The 20,433-nt window shown below is 35.3% G+C and overlaps 1 protein-coding gene across 1 annotated transcript in view; it reads left to right on the top strand.

Moving 5' to 3' along the window:
- Positions 1 to 20,433, top strand: part of erbb2 (erb-b2 receptor tyrosine kinase 2) — a 43,122-nt gene that overhangs the window by 7,813 nt on the left and 14,876 nt on the right. Inside the window, exons 2-18 of the mRNA XM_073828841.1 lie at positions 7,678 to 7,829; positions 8,574 to 8,763; positions 10,084 to 10,212; positions 10,302 to 10,373; positions 10,762 to 10,877; positions 10,977 to 11,118; positions 11,225 to 11,353; positions 12,577 to 12,703; positions 13,655 to 13,728; positions 14,432 to 14,522; positions 15,011 to 15,213; positions 16,678 to 16,810; positions 17,067 to 17,157; positions 17,802 to 17,956; positions 18,064 to 18,108; positions 18,324 to 18,462; positions 19,147 to 19,269. Of these exons, the coding sequence (XP_073684942.1) occupies positions 7,678 to 7,829; positions 8,574 to 8,763; positions 10,084 to 10,212; positions 10,302 to 10,373; positions 10,762 to 10,877; positions 10,977 to 11,118; positions 11,225 to 11,353; positions 12,577 to 12,703; positions 13,655 to 13,728; positions 14,432 to 14,522; positions 15,011 to 15,213; positions 16,678 to 16,810; positions 17,067 to 17,157; positions 17,802 to 17,956; positions 18,064 to 18,108; positions 18,324 to 18,462; positions 19,147 to 19,269 (2,111 nt within the window). The remainder of the gene's footprint in view (positions 1 to 7,677; positions 7,830 to 8,573; positions 8,764 to 10,083; positions 10,213 to 10,301; positions 10,374 to 10,761; positions 10,878 to 10,976; positions 11,119 to 11,224; positions 11,354 to 12,576; positions 12,704 to 13,654; positions 13,729 to 14,431; positions 14,523 to 15,010; positions 15,214 to 16,677; positions 16,811 to 17,066; positions 17,158 to 17,801; positions 17,957 to 18,063; positions 18,109 to 18,323; positions 18,463 to 19,146; positions 19,270 to 20,433) is intronic.

Below are 20,433 nucleotides of genomic sequence, written 5' to 3'. Positions count from 1 at the left end.
ACTACACAGGAGGATCATGTCAAGTCAGCTGGGACCAAGAAAACAATTGGTAACACACTACGTGGTGAAGGACTGAAATCCTGCAGGGCCTGCTAGGCCCCCTGTCTGAAATTTGCCAATGAACATCTGAATGATTCAGAAGAGAACTGGGTGAAAGTGTTTTGGTCAGATGAGACCAAATTCGAGCTCTTTGGCATCAACTCAACTCCGTTGTCAACTCAACTCAACTCAAAGCTGTGTTTGGAGGAGGAGGAATGCTGCCTATGACCCCAAGAACACCAACCCTACCATCAAACATGTAGATGGAAACATTATGCTTTGGGGGTGTTTTTCTGCTAGGGGGACAGGACAACTGTACCGCATCAAAGGGTTGATGGACGGGGCCATGTAGCGCCAAATCTTAGGTGAGCACCTCCTTCCCTCAGCCAGGACATTGAAATTGGGTTGTGGATGGGTATTCCAGTATGACAATGACCCAAAACACATGGCCAAGGCAACAAAGGAATGGCTCAAGAAGAAGCACAGTAAAGTCCTGGAGTGGCCTAGCCAGTCTCCAGATGTATATCTCCTATAATCCCATAAAAAATCTGTGGAGGGAGCTGAAGGTTCGAGTTGCCAAATGTCTGCCTTAAAACCTTAATGACTTGGAGAGGATCTGCAAAGAGGAGTGGGACAAAATCCTTCCTGAGATGTGTGCAAACCTGGTGGCCAACAACAAGAAACATCTGACCTCTGTGATTGCCGGTAAGGGTTTTGCCACCAAGTACTAAGTCATGTTTTGAGAGGGGGTCAAATACCTATTTCACTAATTAAAATCAATTTATAACTTTTTTGAAATGCATTTTTCTAGATTTTTGTTGTTGTTTTTATTCTGTCTCTCACTGTTCAAATAAACCTAGCTTTAAAATTATAGACTGATCATTTCATTGTCAGTGGACAAACTTACAAAATCAGCAGGGATCAAATCATTTTTTCCTTTACTGTATAAAGCTTGGAAGAGCCAAGACATTTTTAAATATAACTGAGATTGTATTCATCTGAAAGGAGAAAGTCATATACACCTAGCATGACTTGGTGAGTAAATCATGGGGTAATTTTCATTTTGGGTAAACGTTTGAGAGACATAAACAGTGTCGCACAACAACCAATGACCCAGTATATTTAAATGAATTCAAATTTTTTGAACAATTAAATAAATAATGCACAAAACACCATTAGAATAGAAGTTTATGTCCTCCATCACAGTAGTTTTTTATGTATTTACATTCACAGCTTCATGTGACTATGCTCTCTGTAGAAGCTCTAAACCCATAACTAGATAAATATTGAATGTTACAAAAATCCCTTTTCCAAAAGGGCTTCATTGTGCAAACTGAACAGCTAAAGCATCACCAATATTCTAGACCTGGGAAAAAAAATAAAAATCTAGATAATCAAGTCGAATCAAGCTATAAACAGTGGTTTAACTGAGGCTGTTTTTGTGTTTGTTTACCTGCAAGAAGGTTTCTATATGTTAAGTATGTGGAAGGTCATTCTCTCGTCAGGAATGCTTGCATTAGTCCAGCACTAGTATTTTGGTATGCACAGAGCAGTGTGTCAGAACGGAGTAATACACGCTTCACAAACACAGAGACACAAGGTCTGGTCCAAATCCTGTTCTTCCCGTCGGTTGAGTAATTCTTGTTTGTTGTGTGACTACGTGCAAGAGAGCAAGAATAGAATATGCACTGATATGTTTTGTAAAAAGCTGAGAATGAAGATGAATTATGAAATTCAAGTATTTTTCCATGCACTGTATGTAACTAAGACTGTTTTGTTAATGCCCATGGTTCACAAATTGAATTTGAAATCATTATATGCACTAAAAGGTTCCCTTTAGTTGAGTGTTTTTGTCACTGCTGTGTTAGTTTTATCGATTTGAATCCACTGGCTAGTCCATTGAGGAGCATTTGAGGTCAATGACCAAAGGACACAAGCAAAGTTATGAAACCCCTTGGAGACACTGTTCCTGTGGCCACTGATAAAGGATCATAAGGGATGTGTTTGGGACAAGCTTTGCTGTTTCTCTTATTATAGCCGAGGTCAGGAGCTGGTAGGCAGCAGTTGATCTTTAGTCGCTGTAAATGTTCAGCTCGTACTCTGTTGTTTGTATTGTTGTTGTCTGCGAGATCAGTCTCCGTGGCAGCAGCGGTTAACAGAAGTTGGCAGCTGAAATCCTATTGAAAGAACACACTAGTGAAGCACACACTTCACTTCCTGTCTGGCCACACACCAAGAGTAGGTGTGGCGAATTTGCTCACTGCACAGGTAAAGAGCACTGATTTATATTCAATCTGTCTCTCCTGTGCTGTTGCCCTAGAGACCGAGAGCAGCTCTTATGCCTTGTGACACAAGTTTCCAGTGACACAAGGAATGTGTCTACACTAGTGTGTAGGCGATGGTCTCTTGTTTTGGTACTACATGGAGCTCAAATTTTTTTTTCTTCACATATTTTGTTTTCTTTTTCCTTTTTTTTTTTTTCTTTTTTGTTACACATGGACTCTGAATCTTGGGTCAGTTTATTGTCCTTTTGGGAACGATACATGTGCTAACCATCTTCCCCAACTTGAAATGAGTAGCGCTTATTGAGAGGCACTTATTTTCCAGCAAAATAAAAGCTTGATGGTTTAATGTTTGAAAATAAATTAAAGGGATAGTTTACCCAAAACATTACAATTCTGTCATTAATTACTCATTCTCATGTCATTCCAAACATGCAAGACCTTTGTTCATCTTCGGAACACAAATTAAGATGTTTTTGATTCAATCCGAGAGCTTTCTGAACCTGCAAAGACAGCAACGCAACTATGACGTTCATCCATATGATCAGTGGTTCAACATAGGATTACTTTTTGTGTAAAAAGGGTTAGTAATTAATCACAGAATTTAAATTTTTGGCTGGTTTATTGGTTAAATTAAATTTTAAGAATTAAATCATGTCTAATTAATTAAAATAATAAATGTATACAATTTAACAGTTTATTAAAAGTTTAATTTAAATAATATGTCTAGGCCCCTGAGAAACCAGTTTTGTTTTTTCCCATATTTTGTTTTTGATTTAAATTTTGACTTAATGATTTAATTGAATTTTAATAATCAAAAAGCATGCCAGTTGTTGGTCCCATTGAAATCCATTTTATTTTTTCCCAAATTCTGTTTAATTATTTATTTATTTTCATATTCCATTTATTTCATTTTCTTTTTTTATTATTAAAATTGTTCTAGACTCTATCGCTAAATTACATTTTTATTCATAAATCATAAAACTTACAATATTAAACAGACAAAATTTTCAGACGCATTTTTTTTTTCATATTTGTCATCATTTCCTATCAAAATGCTTCCTACAGATGCGAAAATTAAGAAAATCTAACCTGATCCCTTTTTTTTATGATAGAGGAAAGTTTCGGAGGCAGAGTTTCAACTGGATTTTTTTCAACGTGTGAAAACAGTGTGCAATGACCTTTAAAACCTAACTTTTGTTTTGACGGGTTGCTTTGAGGACCTTCAGGTTTCTGTTTGTGTATGATATGAAAATATTTTTTCTCACATTCATTCATAAAGACAGGATTCATATTTAAATAGCATTGTTGCAGCCATATCGTGTTTTGATTTAAGTGTACTGACCAACTTTTGACCAACATTTCGCGTTATACAGTAAATTCTATGTTTTATGTCTGGATTCCATAATTTTTATAATACTACTACAATAATATAACATGTTTTAATTTTTCAGCAATGCTGTGTTGTCTTTTAATTTGTCTAGATTTATGATTTAATATAAATTTATAATCAGTTGTAGTCTAGTGAAGACTCAGTACCTATCAGTATTTGTAGACTTTTAAGTATCTGACAATAGTTCTTGTGAAATCAAAATCTTGAAATACTTGTGAAGTGACTCCCAAAGCAGCTGTGGAGAAGTTGTTCATGTTTTGACGTTCTCATAGTGAGACTGAAAACACTAGAGCGTCATGCATGCTTTAGCAACTGTAGTAGATGAAACTGCACCACTCATTCACACTAAGACACACTGACCAAACAGGCATGTTTAAATATCTTTTTTCTGTTTTTGTGGTTTAATATTCACAGAGCCTAATTCAGGGCTTAGTACATCCATGCTTTTGATATATTTCCAAATTTAGCCAAACTCTGTGTTATACTGCAAATTCATGTTTTATTACTGAATTCTTGATTTTGTCCATGTTTTCTGCATTGCAGAAACCCTAGGGACTAGGGATGTTAACCGATGACCGTTTGACCGGTGGTTGACCGTATCAACGTTAACCGGTCAAAGTTGTCGGTAGTCGGTTAAAAAAAAAAGTGCCGGTGCGTCTTTTACGCATTCTGAAGGTGCCTGTTTTATCCATTGGTTTTATCATGTTGCAGTCTATTAGGCAACATTCAGCATAAGATGGGCTTAGATTTGGAAATACATTACATCTACATTTCAGTGGTAACCGATAAGGTGATGATGATCATCATCTTTCTTTTATATGGTTAGCACTACCTCAACTAAAGCGGCGTCTCTTCGGAGCTGTCATTTTCTTAAATGAGCCGTGGCAATGTTTCAAATGAGCTTCTAACCTAGACAAACGCCTTTATTTTCAAAGCGATCACCTTGTACCCAAACCATTTGAAACTAAGCCATTTGTCCTACGATTACATACAACAAGCTCTTCGGCGCCGCGTTTGCGGGACTCATGTTTCGCGCTGTAGGGGATTTTAAAAAAGTGACGTGAGTGGCAGTGTGTGTGTGTGTGTGTGCGGGAGGCAGAGCGGCAGAGATGCGACAGAGTTGCGAAATTGCAGGCGCGGCTGGAAATGGCTGTTATTTCAAATAGCGTACCATATTTTAAACTAATCGGTTAACCGGTTTCAACCGGCTAATGAGGCTCGGTGGTCGGTCAAGAAATTTTTTAGTTTTCGCCATCCCTACTAGGGACATACATACATCACTTACTATGTCAGTGTATTATTGCAGGTTTTAAAGTACAACTTGACTGATTTTTTTTATAGGAGTACGCCACATGTAGTTAACTTATTAGTTATAAGCTATTAGTGAGTACACTGTAAAAAACAATATGTTGAATCAACTTAAAAAAATGGTTACCTGGGCTGCCTTATAATTTTAAGCTTAGTCAATTCAAAAAAGTTTAGTCAACTTAAAACGTTAAGTTGTACTAAGTGATAACTTAGATATTTGAATTGATTCAACTTAAAATTTTAAGTTTTAAGTGTAGTACAGTGTAGTTGATTTGACCTAACTTTTTTTGTATGTTGGTTATTGTTGACATCCACTGAAACACAATTTCCCAATGCAGATAAGTAAAGTCTACTGCTACTGTTTCTCAAGCATTTAATTGGCCTGGACAATATATTGATTTAGACAGCAACATAAAACTATTATGCAAAAGTCAGAGGAACTGTGTGTGTGTGTGTGTGTGTGTGTGTGTGTGTGTGTGTGTAAACCTGTTGGTTTGGATGTCTTTGGTGATACGTTGTGGTGTAAAACAGCTGCACCTCAGCCAGTCTGAATCAGGTTTGAGTAGGAGTTAAAAAATGATTATGTAGGAACAGAAGTACAGTGAAAGAGAGAAAGAGAAAGTGACGCAGAAACATAGACTAATAGATTTGTTTTCTATTCAAGACCACCAGCCGCCCCTCACACACTCAAGCACACAGACGAGGGAATGTTAGGATGATGAAAGAGGACCAACGGAACTTGGAAAGGATGTGTGAACTAGAGAAAACAGTGACTTATTATTCAGTCCCATCCTCATGCATACATGTTAGTACAGAAAAACAGCTCTTTCAATAATATGTCAACACATTAAAGGATTAAACATTTAATCTCCCTTAAATGCTAATTTGTGTCACCGCAGCTCTTTAATCTAACATTGACATATATTTAAACAAAAACATTTTAGATCTGTGAAATAATGTGTAGTGATTTATGAATTATGTACAGGAAAACCTGGAATAAACTGGCTTTAAATAATATCAAAATATCAACAGATAGACAATTGAAACTACAGAGAGAAGTTTGGTTTACAGTCAAAAGTCAAATGTTACCCTGCAGTTTACAGTGCACTGAATCTAAAGTGACCTTACAGGAAATCATTTGTGAATGAGGGCAACAAGTTGCCAAATATCTCCACACACATGCACAAATCTCAGTACAGTGCTGCACCACATGCACACACTCTGTCATGACATGGACGCTCACAGTGAGTGCCAAACACATCTATTTACAGTATCCTAAGCAAAGTAGCAGTGTGATAAAGCGAAAGACAGGAGGGCAGTATTCAGGACTGTTTAAATCATATATGTGTGTGTATTTAAGGTGATATTTTGAACACATTTGAACTGATATTAATGCCAGGGTGTTCGCGGGTCCTTAAAAAGTTTTCAAATGTCTTAAATTCAGATTTGATGGGTCACATCTGTGCACATCATTGGACAGACCAAAAGTTTTTGGTATCAAGGTCATGCTGTCTGTCTCTTTGTGAGAGACTTCAAAACAAATAAGTGTAGCAGCACACATAAACACTGAAGAAACGCACTGAGGTAAAAATTCAAAATGTGTAGTTTATTTATAACATGATGTAGCTCAGTAACGTACCAAGGGAGGTATTTTGCTGAATATTTTCACAAATGCAAATGTTACATTGATTTTAGTTCAATAAACAAGTAGTTAGTCAAGTAGTTATTAAGTTACTTACAATTTAGACAGAATATTTACTGTTTTGTTCTGTTTCACCAACGAAAATAGTTCCAAACAAGGATTACAGTAGAAGTATAGTACATCCTCCAAGCAACACTCTGCATTTGAACGAATCTTTGATTGTCTGCTAAAAAAAAAAAAATACATATATATATATATATATATATATATATATATATATATATATATATACAAATGTATTCTTATTAATGTGTAAAATGTATTCAAATTACTTATTAATGTGTGAAATGCGTTAAAAATTGCTTATTATTATGTAAAATGTATTCTTATTATTCCAAGCATATTTTACTATATATAATCATATTTATTTTTATTTCAATCTCCTGTTTAAAAATAAGAAAACAGATGTGCTATAGTTGAATATAATTATGTATAACTATATAATACACATTTTAAAATTGTATTACATACCTGCTGCCATAATAAAGACCCATTTGGAGTGTTTTCGTGCTTTTCTTTACTTTCTGCTCACATTCGCTGTGATGGAGCAGTTCTGAAATATTGTTCTTGCATGTTTAATTACAATAAATAAGCATGAAAATTACAGCGAAGTACAACAGTTACTGTACAGTGTTTAGCAGTGGTCAAAAAGGATTTAAACACTGAATTTTGAATCGATGTCTTGTAAACTGGATTCAGATGGCAATTCAATTGCCACCCGATCTTGGCGTTTGTCAGAAAACAGTAGGTAATTCGGCCGGCAAACACCGACATTCTGGATTTGGACGGCAATAAACTTACCGACTACCTCCTGTAAATGCTGAAAATAATCCTTCCATAAAGGCCAGTGTGACAAACAAAATTACTTCAATTGGCCTAATCTGGGAAAGAAAAATAAATCCATAGAATTTCATACAACCCTGCTGATTGTGCATCTTTGTTTTATTTTTCAGTATGTCTCGGAACCGATATGAAGTTGGCTTTACCTTCCAGTCTTGAGAATCATTATGAAATGCTCAGGCTGCTGTACACGGGCTGCCAGGTGGTACATGGTAACCTGGAGATCACACACCTGCAGGGCAATCCAGATCTCTCCTTTCTGCAGGTACAGGACTGTCGTGTGATTGTGTGTGTCTCTATAGTGTATATGGGTCAAAGATGAAAAAGGGTTTAAGCATTTTAACCACTTCCAAAATTTTTGCAAATTTTTACGTTTTCGGTTTAATTTAATTGCATTTTTGCAATTTACAGAAGACACCCACTAAAATGTCATTCAGTGTAACAATCTTGTCAGGCATATTTACAACAAAAATCTATTTATGACACATTAAGAAATGAATTACTTTCACCCCAAATACTAATAAGTTGTATTTCTACATTTCTAAAATTTGCCACGATACTAGGTTTTGCCCATTTGTCAGAAATGAGAAGAATTTTTAAATACAATAAAATTTAACATGCTCCTTTATTCTTTAATATATTTTAATTTGTACAAGTAAGAATATGCATGTTGTTTGAATTTTTAGATATATATTGTTACACTGAATGTAATATTATTACCAGAAACTTATTTAAAACTTTAAAAGTAGACACTTTATTTACATTTAATGTTCTTTCTATAGACATAAAATCACCTTTGTATTTTTTTTATGTGAACATTTTAACATGTTTGACCCATATATATAGCATATTTCTATAAGTCTGCAATACTCTTTTATAGAGAAAAGCTAGTTTGAAAAAATGACCCAACTTAACATACTACTTTAAGTAAAACATTCCGAATCCCCCCCAAAAAACTGATATGCTATTGCTATTCATTTAATCCACTCACTTGTTTGTTTGTTATTAGGGGATTGTGGAGGTTCAGGGGTATGTGCTGATAGCTCATGTCTCAGTGCGTTCAATTCCTCTGGACAATCTGCGAATCATTCGAGGCAGTCAGCTTTATAACTCCAGCTACGCTCTCGCTGTACATAACAACATTCATCACAGTCAGACGGGACTCGGCCTAAGAGACCTACGCCTCAGGAGTCTTACGGGTAAGGAGTCTGGAGTTTTTTTTAAAAAGTCAAAATTTGAATGGTGACCAGGGGATGCCGCAAATAATCTTATATTCACTCTGTAAGTGAAATTTTATAATATACATAATGTACATTTTTATGCTCAGGTCTAAAATATTTCATGCTGTTTGTGAGTACTTGTGTATTGAGTAAATCCTGCTCAAATGATAACATCTGTCTGTTACTTGAGAGTAATTGCGTGTGATTCATTGGGTGGCAAATGTTACGAGCTAGTAACTGTTTCCTATACACACAAAGTGGCCTTTCTTTAAAGGTCTTAGAACTTATTAGGTTACTAGATGTTTTTTTTTCATTGAGCCTGTTTTCCCCCAAGGCTTTTTTCTTCATTTTCACCACCGATGAAGTTTTGGTTCCTTGCCACTGTTGCCTCTGGCTTGTTTAGTTGGGGACACTTATTTTTTCCACAATATCGTTGACTTGATTGCACAGACACTATTTGAACTGAACTGAGCTGGACCATGACATCACTAAATTATCTGAAAATTAAGTGTTTACTATTGTCCTTTCGCATTATCGATACACTATTTTCCTGTTTAATACAGTAAAGCTGCTTTTACACAATCTTAATTGTAAAAAGCACTATATAAAAAAAAGGTGACTTGACTTGTCTTATTATAAACGTTAGGCATAGTTGAATGAATTAATGAAATCAATAAATGCATTGCACTGACTGTTACTTAACAATCCTCTGCTATCGCTACAAAATGATTTAAAAAAATGCTTTATCCATCACGTCAGTAATGACTGAAATGTCATGGAAAAGACATGGAAATTTATTGGTGAAATAGTTTGGGAACCCTGATTTAGTCATTTGTTCAAGGTTCCCAGGATTTTGGAAAATTCTAAAATATAAGGCAATTTTAAAATTGTGATTTCTAGGCCTGAAAGGTCATAGAAATGAATGTAATATTAAGAAAAGTCATGAAATTTCTAAAGCCAATTTTTGGCAAAGAGAATTTTCTACAAGAATTTGTCTTGCATTGCACGAAGAACAGCTCACAAAGTGGTCAATTTAAATCAAGCAGTTTTCTTTTGGTCAAAACAGTAAATTTGAACTAAGTTGACCCTGATTTAAAATCTACGATGGGAATTTCTTTTTTTTTAATTTCTTTCTTTCCTTCTTGAAACTTACTATTGCACATATTCCAATCGAAATGACTGGGTTTCAATTGTGAAATTTCACAAAGCAAATCACTTTTATGCTGAGCTCTATTTAATTGCTCTATATGTGTGCATTTGCTATAAATTAATTTAAAAATTTTTGCCTATGTTTCACAGAAATCTTGCTTGGCGGAGTTTATATTTGGGAAAATCCTCAACTTTGCTTTCCTCGGAATATTAACTGGAAAGACACTGTAACTACAGTTGAAAACAAACTGCTGCATCTCCAAGACATCCCAAAGAACTGTGAGTTCACTTCTAGACAACTTTGCCATAATACAGTAAACCGTTTAATGCATCATTGTTATTTTTTAATAATATTTATCTATTTTCAGGTCCTGTTTGTTCTTCAGCTTGTCAACCAGATGGTGGATGCTGGGGAGAAACAAATCAGGACTGCCAAACATGTCAGTGTCACAGGCAATTTGGCCCATTTTTTGGGTTTAATAACAAAAAATGTGCTTAGAATTGATTTGTGCTTTCGTGTCCCAGAATGGTCTAATTTAGGCAGAATATTACATAATCATATAATTTTGTTGTCAATTTTTTTATTTTTTTTATTTTTATAGTTAATTATTTAATACATTTTTGGTACTCTATGGCAAAATTAACATCTGTTTTCAAATCAAATCTAGTTTAGACGAGAGAAAATTAATGATCAGTTCAATGCTACTCTCCTGTCAGGGACTAAGTAGAAACAATTTGACCAAATTTTTGTAATTATTTGTGTTTTGTCGTAAAACGTAATGAAATTCTTTATTTGAGACTAAATTATTTGTACCTCTTTTTCTACAGTGACCTCTGTACGTTGCTCATCTGGGTGTTTGCGTTGTAAGGGTCCGAAACCCAACGACTGCTGTCATGTGCAATGTGCTGCTGGCTGCACGGGGCCGAAAGACACTGACTGTCTGGTAAAAAGATCATAATTATTCATTCTATATCATTCTATCATTTATGTGTAACTGAAATTAAATGATCTGTTCTACCACATTTTGTTATTGCGCCTGTAGGCTTGTCGTCACTTCAATGACAGTGGGACATGTAAAGACAACTGCCCCCCACCCACCATCTATGACCCGAACACATTTCAGTCCAAACCCAACAAGGACAAAAAGTTCAGCTTTGGAGCCACATGTGTTAAACAGTGTCCCCGTATGTCAAACTTGCTAACAAAATGATAGCATGCTGTATGTCCACAGGCCGCGGTTTTCCTTTCTGTGTGTGTATATGATATATGCTGTTCTTTCTCCATCTTTAGATAACTATTTGGCAATGGAAGTGGCATGTACAATGGTCTGTCCCAAAGCTAACAAGGAAGTCATCACTGTTGAGCCAGATGGCCAAGAAACACAGAAATGTGAAAAGTGTGAAGGAGAGTGTCCAAAAGGTTAGTTTGTATATATGTGCATGTTTTTTTGCTGAAATCTACATATGCTTCTACATGTAGCTAATGGTTCGAGTTGCAATTTTAAAGGAGAAGTTTACTTCCAGAATGAAAATTTCCTTATAATTTACTCACCCTGATGTCATCTCAGATGCTCATGTGTTTCTTTCTTCAGTCGAAAAGAAAGGTTTTTGAGGAAAACTTTACAGGATTTTTCTCCATATAGTGGAATATAGTGGAATTGAAGGTCCAAATTTCAGTTTCAGTGCAGCTTTGTAAGGCTCTACACAATCTCAACCAATGAATAAGGGTCTTATCTAATGAAACGATCTGTCATTTCTAAGAAAAATACAAATGTATATACTTTTTAACCACAAATGCCTGTCTTTCACTATCTCGACTTGAGGTAGCTCTAAGCACCAACCTAGTGTTTACAAAGTGAATGTGCAAAGAAAGTCAAACACCCTTTACCAAAAAAATGGTAAAACAACATTGTCGCAGATTTTGAAGTTGGAGCAGAAAATTAGTTTTTCACCCTACCCTACCTTTTGGGATCTGCTGGGATCGTGTAGAGCCCCTTTGATGCTGCATTGAAACTGCAGTTTGGAAATTCAGTCCGCTGGCCACCATTGAAGTCTATTATATGGAGAAAATTTTTATTTCTGGAATGTTTTCCTCAAAGAACTTAATTTCTTTCTGACTGAAGAAAGAAAGACATCTTGGGTGGCATAAGGGTGAGTAAATTATCAGGAAATTTTCATTCTGGAAGTGAGCTTCTCTTTAAGTGTTAAGAGATCCAAAATGTGTTGAAAAGGCACTTTATAACTGTTGTGTATATTTTCACATATACTATATATGTGACCCTGGACCACAAAACCAGTCTTATGTAGCACGGGTATATTTGTAGCAATAGCCAAAAATACATTGCATGGGTAAAAATTTTGGAGTAGTAATATGCATTGCTAAGAAGTTCATTTGGACAGCTTTAAAGGTGATTTTCTCAATATTTCGATTTTTTTGCAGCCTCAGATTCCAGATTTTCAAATAGTTGTATCTCAGTCAAATATTGTAGTACCCTAACAAATCATACATCAATGGAAAGCTTATGGAAATGCAAATCTCAAAAGTGACCCTTATGACAAGTTTTGTGGTCCAGGGTCACATATGTCAGCATCATTTCTCCTATTCTTGTCTTATACTACTAATTTACATGTGTTGTCTGTTAGTGTGTTATGGACTAGGAATGGGAAACCTTCAAGGGGTGTCAGTGGTGGATGCCACCAACATTGGCATGTTCCTCGGCTGTGAGAAAATCTACGGCAGTTTGGCATTTCTTTCAGACTCCTTCAAAGCGTAAGCAGGGACACTTGTTCACCTAAAAATGTTCTTGCTTCTGTGGAACTCAATTGGAAGATTTTAAGAAAATTTTGCTACAAAATAGTATGAAAGTGATCCATATGATACATACACTATATTCATACAATAGAGATATTTTTTCCCTCTGCTGTAGCTCTCAAACTGTCATTTGCTGTTTGCATCCACATATTTTTATGCAAAATATAAAAAAAAAAAATTCAATAAGGAAATGTGCGTAAACTACGATGGAAGCATTTACAGACTAAATTCCAACAAAAAACTCACATGACTTTGCTTCAAGAGATCATGTGATTGAATAACTGGACTAACCAGCAGATCAGTCTCACTCCATCTAAAATATTGTTGTCATTCTGAAATGCCTGAGCTTAAGTCATCAAAATTATATAATTACATCCCAGAACTGTCTTTCATAAGAGCATTTATTATTACAATTCATCTGCTCTGCTATTAAGCATCACTGGCTTTCCCAGAACTTTGGAAGAACTTTTTTATTATTTTATTACTTATGCATTGTGCCAGTTTCCTAGTAAGTGAATACGTTGTTCTCTTAAATACATGTAATGGAAACAGTGTTTTATTTGCAAATGTTTCATTCTGAAATTTTAATGGAAACCTTGTTTGATGCTGAACTTGGTATGAAGTGTCTTGACATGCCAATTTTGAATATGTATATGTTTTTATAATACTTTTTAGAGATGACAGCCCCTGTTAAGCTTTCATTATATGGACAAGAGCAGCGTTAGCGTTTTTTACAAGTTCCCCTGTTGTGTTTCACTAAACAAATAAAGTCATATGGGTTTGCAATGACATAAGAGTAAATAAGTAGCTGACTATTTCTTTCTTTTATTTTCAATTTTTCCATACATGACTGTGGTATTGTTGTATCTATTGTTACACTTATTGTACTAAAATCTGTTGTTCATACAGAAATGCAGCTACCAATTCATCTGGACTACAGCTGAGTGACCTGGAGAAGTTAAAGACAATAGAAGAAATCACAGGTGAAGAACACAGTTTGAATTGACTCACTCAGATATCACACAAATATCATATTTATTTCGTTTAGTATTGTCCTTTTGAAGCTACATAAGTATCTTACATAAGATTTTGTAAAATTTACCCTGATCTTTAAATTTAATTCTTAATGCATTGTGTTTCCTTCTGAAGCATCAGTAAGTGTTTGAACCTTCTGTAATAGTTGCATATGAGTCCCTCAGTTGTCCTCAGTGTGAAAAGATGGATCTCAAAATTGATGGAAAGAGTTCACATACACAAAAATGCTGAAAAACCAAAGAATTTGAGTGAAAGAAGGGACTCATGACAGCTGTCACTAAACAAAAAAAAAAAAAAGCTGTGGATCATTCGGGCAACAACACAGTATTAAGTATCAAGCGCATGTAAACTTTTGAACAGGGTCATTTTTTTTTTATAAATTCAACTATAATGTTTTCTTGTGGACTATATGTAAATGTCTTTTATCTGAAATATCATACTCAGGTCAAAGCTAAATAAAAAATAACATGCATTTTGCATGATCCCTCTTATTTTGGTAAAATAATTAACATTTTGCAGATTTTGCAAGGTGTATGTAAACGTTTGACCTCAGCTGTGTTTTGATAACTAAAATCTACACAACACCACTAGCTCTACCAGTCAATCATTAAATGAAATTGCATTTGCAATAACATTATATTTGTATTTTAGGATATCTGTACATAGATGCATGGCCAGATTATTTGCCTGATCTGAGTGTTTTTGAGAACTTGAAGGTGATCAGAGGAAGAATGCTTTACAAGTAAGTATTGTCTGTTTCTTTTTTGTTCTTACTTTAAATGTAACTCTTGTTTTTGTCCCATTTCCTATTTCCTAATTCTCTTTAAACACATGTGATTTGCTAGACTATTTACCCACTTTTCTTGTTTGTCTGATGTCTAGTTACACTTATCAAACCTGCAGTTTCCTGTTAGTTGTAAAGGTTAATGATTATCCTGTTCACCTGCTGCAAGACCAGTTTTCTTTCCTTTCTGTGCTTCAAGTCAAATCTAACTAGCAAAATGTGAGAAAAGAATGCAATTAGCTCTTTTATAAAACTATAGGTTATTTTTCACACTTTAGAAGTCAAAATAAAGATTTACACGCACAAATGGGGCTATGATAGATTAGTAGCTTTTCCACTTGAAACCCACCAAGAACAATTCAGCATCATAGCAAGAACATTTGAACAAGCAAACTGGTCTGTTTTTCTGCATAAACGTATATTTAATCATCTTTCTCTCTCTGCAGGGGTGTTTTCTCTTTGGGAGTTCAGTCTTTGAAAATCGAGTCTCTCGGGTTGCGTTCCTTGCGCAGTGTCAGTGGAGGCATAGTACTGATTCATAACAACTCCAGACTGTGCTACACCTCCTCTCTGCCCTGGAACTCGCTGCTCCACCCTACACAGGGACCTAACCTTATCAGCAGTAACAACCAAGACCAGCAAACATGTGGTAAAAGCTCATTCTTATGTTTGTCCGATTAAAGCAATCGTACTGTACAACAAGCCGTGCTATATTTTAAATACAGTCAAGAATACAGTGCGTTGTTAAGCATGCCACATAGCAGATTGACTGTATTCATAGCAACATAATTAAAGTATTATGTACACAAATGTCCATTAAACAGTAGCATTTAAACCCTATAAAGCCTACTGTATCATGTACTTTTCTAAGGCCTCTGAATGATCTATTATCACTGATAGATAATTCAGACCTGTTGTACACAGTCTTCTTAAAGGGATGGTTCACCCAAAAATGAAAATCTGCTTTCCCCCATGGCATCCAAGATGTAAGTGACTTTGTTTCTTCAGTAGAACACAAACAAAGATTTTTAACTCAAACCGTTGCAGTCTGTCTGTCATATAATAGCAGTCAATTGGACCCACGGCTTTGAGAGTCAAAAAAACATACACAGACAAAACCAAATTAAACCCTGCGGCTCGTGACGATACATTGAAGTCTTAACACACGAAACAATCTGTCTGTGCAAGAAACTGAACAGTATTTCTATCATTTTTTACCTCTGATCCACCGCAATGTCCATCTGTCCTGAGCGCGTTCACAACAGCCGGATGCATCCAGGGCTACCCTGGGAGAAAGCAGATAAACATCCAATTTTCATTTTTTTGGGTGAACTATCCATTTAACGCCTTCTGTCACCTTTTAGTACAATACTGAAATTGCCACCTTCATGTTGTATTTTTTCCAGTATTTCATTTTGCTGTGAAATCTTTACTGATTTTTTTTTAAGATACGTAAGAATAGCTTTTATATTCTTAGGAATATTTAAACACTTACTGGACTAAAGCCATTTAAGGTTTGCTTGATGTCTATACATAGTTTTTAGATTAAAATGTTTTTATCAAATATGAGACATCAGGCTTGTTCACCAGGAATGTTTATTCAGTTATTATTGTAATGAATATGTAGCATTTTTTATAAATCTAAGCATGTAAATATAATCTTACTAAGATATATTATTGGGAAATATAGAGTTATAAAGATTTTAAAAGATATTAAAGATTTTAAAGATATAAAACGTTATAAAGATCTCATTGGTTTACATTACAATTAATTTAATATTGTTTTGGCCATATAAATATTAGCAACTAAACCAAATGGTTAGTTTAGGCTTTTAAAGAAAATGGTGTTTTCTTCGATTTATCAAATGATACTCAAAAAAGTGCTATCTTGATTGTTTGACACTTAATTTCATACATTATTTATTTCGTTTACAACCGCTCTCAAAAACAAAATCAATCAGATTTGTCTGTATTTATGCATTGTCTGAATTTATTTTTCAGCTTAGGTTAAAAATGTATTTGTTCCTACTTTTTTATTTCCTAGAATGAGTAATATCCCATTACATGCTTTACTATAGAATCAAACACAGGAAATTCTTCTCTCTCTGTGTAGTTTCAGAGGGGAGAGTATGTGACCCCCTGTGTGCGGATGCAGGCTGCTGGGGGCCGGGACCCAGTCAGTGTGTGTCATGTGTGAATTACAAACGTGGGACGGAGTGTGTGGAACAATGTAATGTCCTGCAGGGGTGAGTACTGTATGAATAAGCAGATTTTCTCTTTTTCTTGTTTTTCGTGCTTTATGTTTACTTACTAAAATACACAAGGGGTTCATATGGATCATTAGAATGCTGAATTTTATAAACAGGGCATTTCCATTGTTTCAGTTTCAGACTTTGTATATATCAATAACTGATTATGTCATACAATAGAATATAGATTCATATGCTGTTATGGTTTTTAATCTCTTACTGTTTATCTGTACATCTAATGCGTTTCCCACAGGTCAGTGCGGGAGTTTGTGGATGGATTAAACTGTGTCCCTTGCCATTCAGAGTGCAAACCAGTCAACGACTCTGCCTCCTGTACAGGCCCAGTAAGATGTTAATGCTAAAACAAATATATAATATACATAATATTTAATAAATATTTACACAAACACAATACTGGTATTACTATACCATATTTGGACCCCATAATGTAGGGAATACCAGATAAACATGCACACAAACATAAATATTTTAAATAATATGTGACCCTGGACCAGAAAACTAGTCGTAAGTAGCATGGGTATATTTGTAGCAATAGCCAACAATACATTGTATGGGTCAAAATGATCAATTTTTCTGTTATGCCATGCTTTTTTTATGCCAGGATATTAAGTAAAGATCATGTCCCATGAAGATATTTTGTAAATTTCCTACAGTAAATATATCAAAATGTAATTTTTGATTAGTAAAATGCATTGCTGAGAACTTCATTTGGGCAAATTTAAAGGCGATTTTCTCAATATTTAGATTTTTTTGCTCTCTTAAAATTCCAGATTTTCAAATCTGCAAATATTGTCCTATCTTAACAAACCATACATCAGTAGAAAGCTTATTTATTTACCTTTCAGATGATGTATAAATCTCAAGTTATGACTGGATTTGTGCTTTAGGGTCATATATATCACCAAAAAAAAAAGTTTAAAAATCTCAAAACTTTTACATTAAGGTTTACATTGGGTTTCTTGTGCAGGGTCCAGATCACTGTAAGGAGTGTATGCACTTTCAAGATGGAGATGTGTGTGTTGAACGCTGTCCCAGTGGGGTGAAAGAGGACCAGCATACTGTGTGGAAGTACTTCAATGCTACGGGACACTGTCTGCCCTGTGAGACAAACTGCACCGTCTCGTAAGTACCTCACTGAGCCCATGGACTGTGATCCCACTTTTTTATTTCAGCTCATGCTCAACAATTTAAAATTTGGAATTCATTTTCTGTTTGGTGTTTACCATCAGGTGTCCACTGGATGATAAAGGGTGCCCCATCCAAAAGAAAACTGGGTAAGACTTTATCAAATGAGTGTTTATGTATAATACTTACATGCATTAGTAGTACCTACACCACTTTTAATTCTGCTTACAGTTTGAACAAACCTCTAATCTCAAAAAAAAAGTCTTAAAAGACTCAGAATGTGACTTTTTGACAGAGGTGGACTGTTTTTCTAATGATTGTGCAGTCTTGCTTAAATATTAAATCTGTTGCAAAATCCCTGCAGGCCTGGGACAACAGTCGCAGTCACAGTTGGTGGAGTGTTTCTTTTCATCATTTTGGTGGCGCTGCTGGTGTTTTACCTGCGACGACAGAAACACCACAAAAGGAAAGAAACCAGGAGGAGAATTCAACAGGAGCATGAGGTCAGATCTCTGCAGTGTGTTTCATTTGCATGTAGATTGCTTTTCAGTGCTTATTTTAAAACAAAAAACATACATATTGTTACATACTGTAACTTTCATAACTCAAACTCAGTACAAAAGAGCATTTATTGAAAATAAGCGGCAAAAATTATTATTTTAAACTTTCTTTAATCAACTAGATGAATGCATTAGGATTTGTCTGCCAACATTTATACAGCAAAGGGCCTATTCTGTGTTTAGAAACAGCTGATTTTGAGTTTGACGTCAGCATGTTGCAACTTTTAAAATTATATGTCATTTACATTTTACTAAATATTTACGTAAAGTAAAGTAAAACATTAGCATTTTTCTGTTTTCATCTGGCATATTTGGTGGCTATTTTCACTGAGCTTGTCACAATGCATTATGGAATATGGCCAATTAAGGCATCTTCGAAAGCAGCATAAGTATGCTGCTTACCTTTTTTTTTTCAAATTTCAATGATTCGATAAAAGCCTGCAGGCAGCTGACTAGGTTGTGGAGTTTTAATAAATAACAGTAAGAGTAAAATGTGGAATGCTCTGGCCCTATTAAATGTAGTGAATATTTGGATGATTATTTCTTCTGTTTACGCTGTCTGTTTGATTTGACTGCTTCACATGTTTAGTACCGTAGTCTTAAGGCATTAATTATTTTTTCCTGAAGCTGGTGGAACCCCTGACCCCAAGTGGAGCGATGCCAAACCAGGCTCAGATGCGTATTCTCAAGGAGACAGAGCTAAAGAAACTCAGAGTGCTGGGTTCTGGAGCCTTCGGCACAGTCTATAAGGTCAGCTATCTGTTAACATTCCTCAACATCTCAAAATTAGTTGTTCAGCTGGCACTTTGCTCATAAACACATTTTTTATCCAGTCATCTGAGCAAAGAATGCAATTTAACTAATACCTATGGAGCTGCTGGCAAATGACTACATGACAGTGCTGACTGGCCACAAAAACTCTTAGGGCCAGGTTTACTAAGAGCTTAGACCAACGCAAACCGCCTTTTGGCATTAAAATAGTACTGTCAGGATTTACTAAAGACACGCAGTGAAGAATTAGCTCTGAAAAGGCGCGGACACAGTTATTATTGCACCTGACCATATTGAATATGCATTTGTAGGAGTTTGCCTTTACCTTCCCTAAAATGAATCACGCACCGTGATTTACTAACGTTTGTGCTCGTCAAATTACTGGAATTTACGCCATTATTTAACGCCCCAAAAAAGTATGTCTTAAAGCAGGCGTTAATTTGCTGTGCTCTTGTAGATTGCGCTGGTCATTATGGAAATGATCTGTCTGCATTTGGGTTCTTTTAATGTGCACATTTTCCCCTCCCATCTGTGCTTTTATGGAATTGTGCTCCAACGCTAATTTGTGCTATTTAGTAAACCTGGCCCATAGTCTTCAACCCTTCATTAATGCCTATACAAAGTCAGCAGATGAGGAAAATATATTTTTATTATATTACATAAGTTTTTTCTCTCTGAAACAGTGCACTGGCAAAGTAGAATGTTTTTCAATGTCCATCGATGTAAAAAAGGCCTTTATATGAGCAGTGCACAGAGGAATTAAACAGAGGTTTAAACATTTAACCTGTGGTTCCCAAATGTTTTCGTCAGCTGAACCTCTTAGATGTACCCCCTGATACTTTAAGTTAATATTTCAATAATTTAACACACATTTGCATGTTCATGGTTCTCTGATGTTGGTTAATGGTCACATGACATGCAAGAAGTGTTGGGAGTAATGCATTAAAAGTAATGCAAGTTATGTAATCAGATACTTTCAGATACAGATAAATCAGATACTTTTTCAAATAACTAGAAAAGTAACGCATTACTTTCAAATTTAAATTAATTTTTCAAACAAGTACCATCAGTTACTTTGTTTTCTCATTTATTTCCTGACACCTCTCCTCTCCTCATGTTGAGATTGTTGAAATCGGGAGTAAG

Source organism: Garra rufa, chromosome 22 (genome assembly GCF_049309525.1).
Source record: "Garra rufa chromosome 22, GarRuf1.0, whole genome shotgun sequence".
In the NCBI taxonomy this organism is placed as follows: Eukaryota; Metazoa; Chordata; class Actinopteri; order Cypriniformes; family Cyprinidae; genus Garra; species Garra rufa.
The sequence above is the reverse complement of the archived record's forward strand: the minus strand, read 5'-3'. Positions and strand labels throughout refer to the sequence as shown.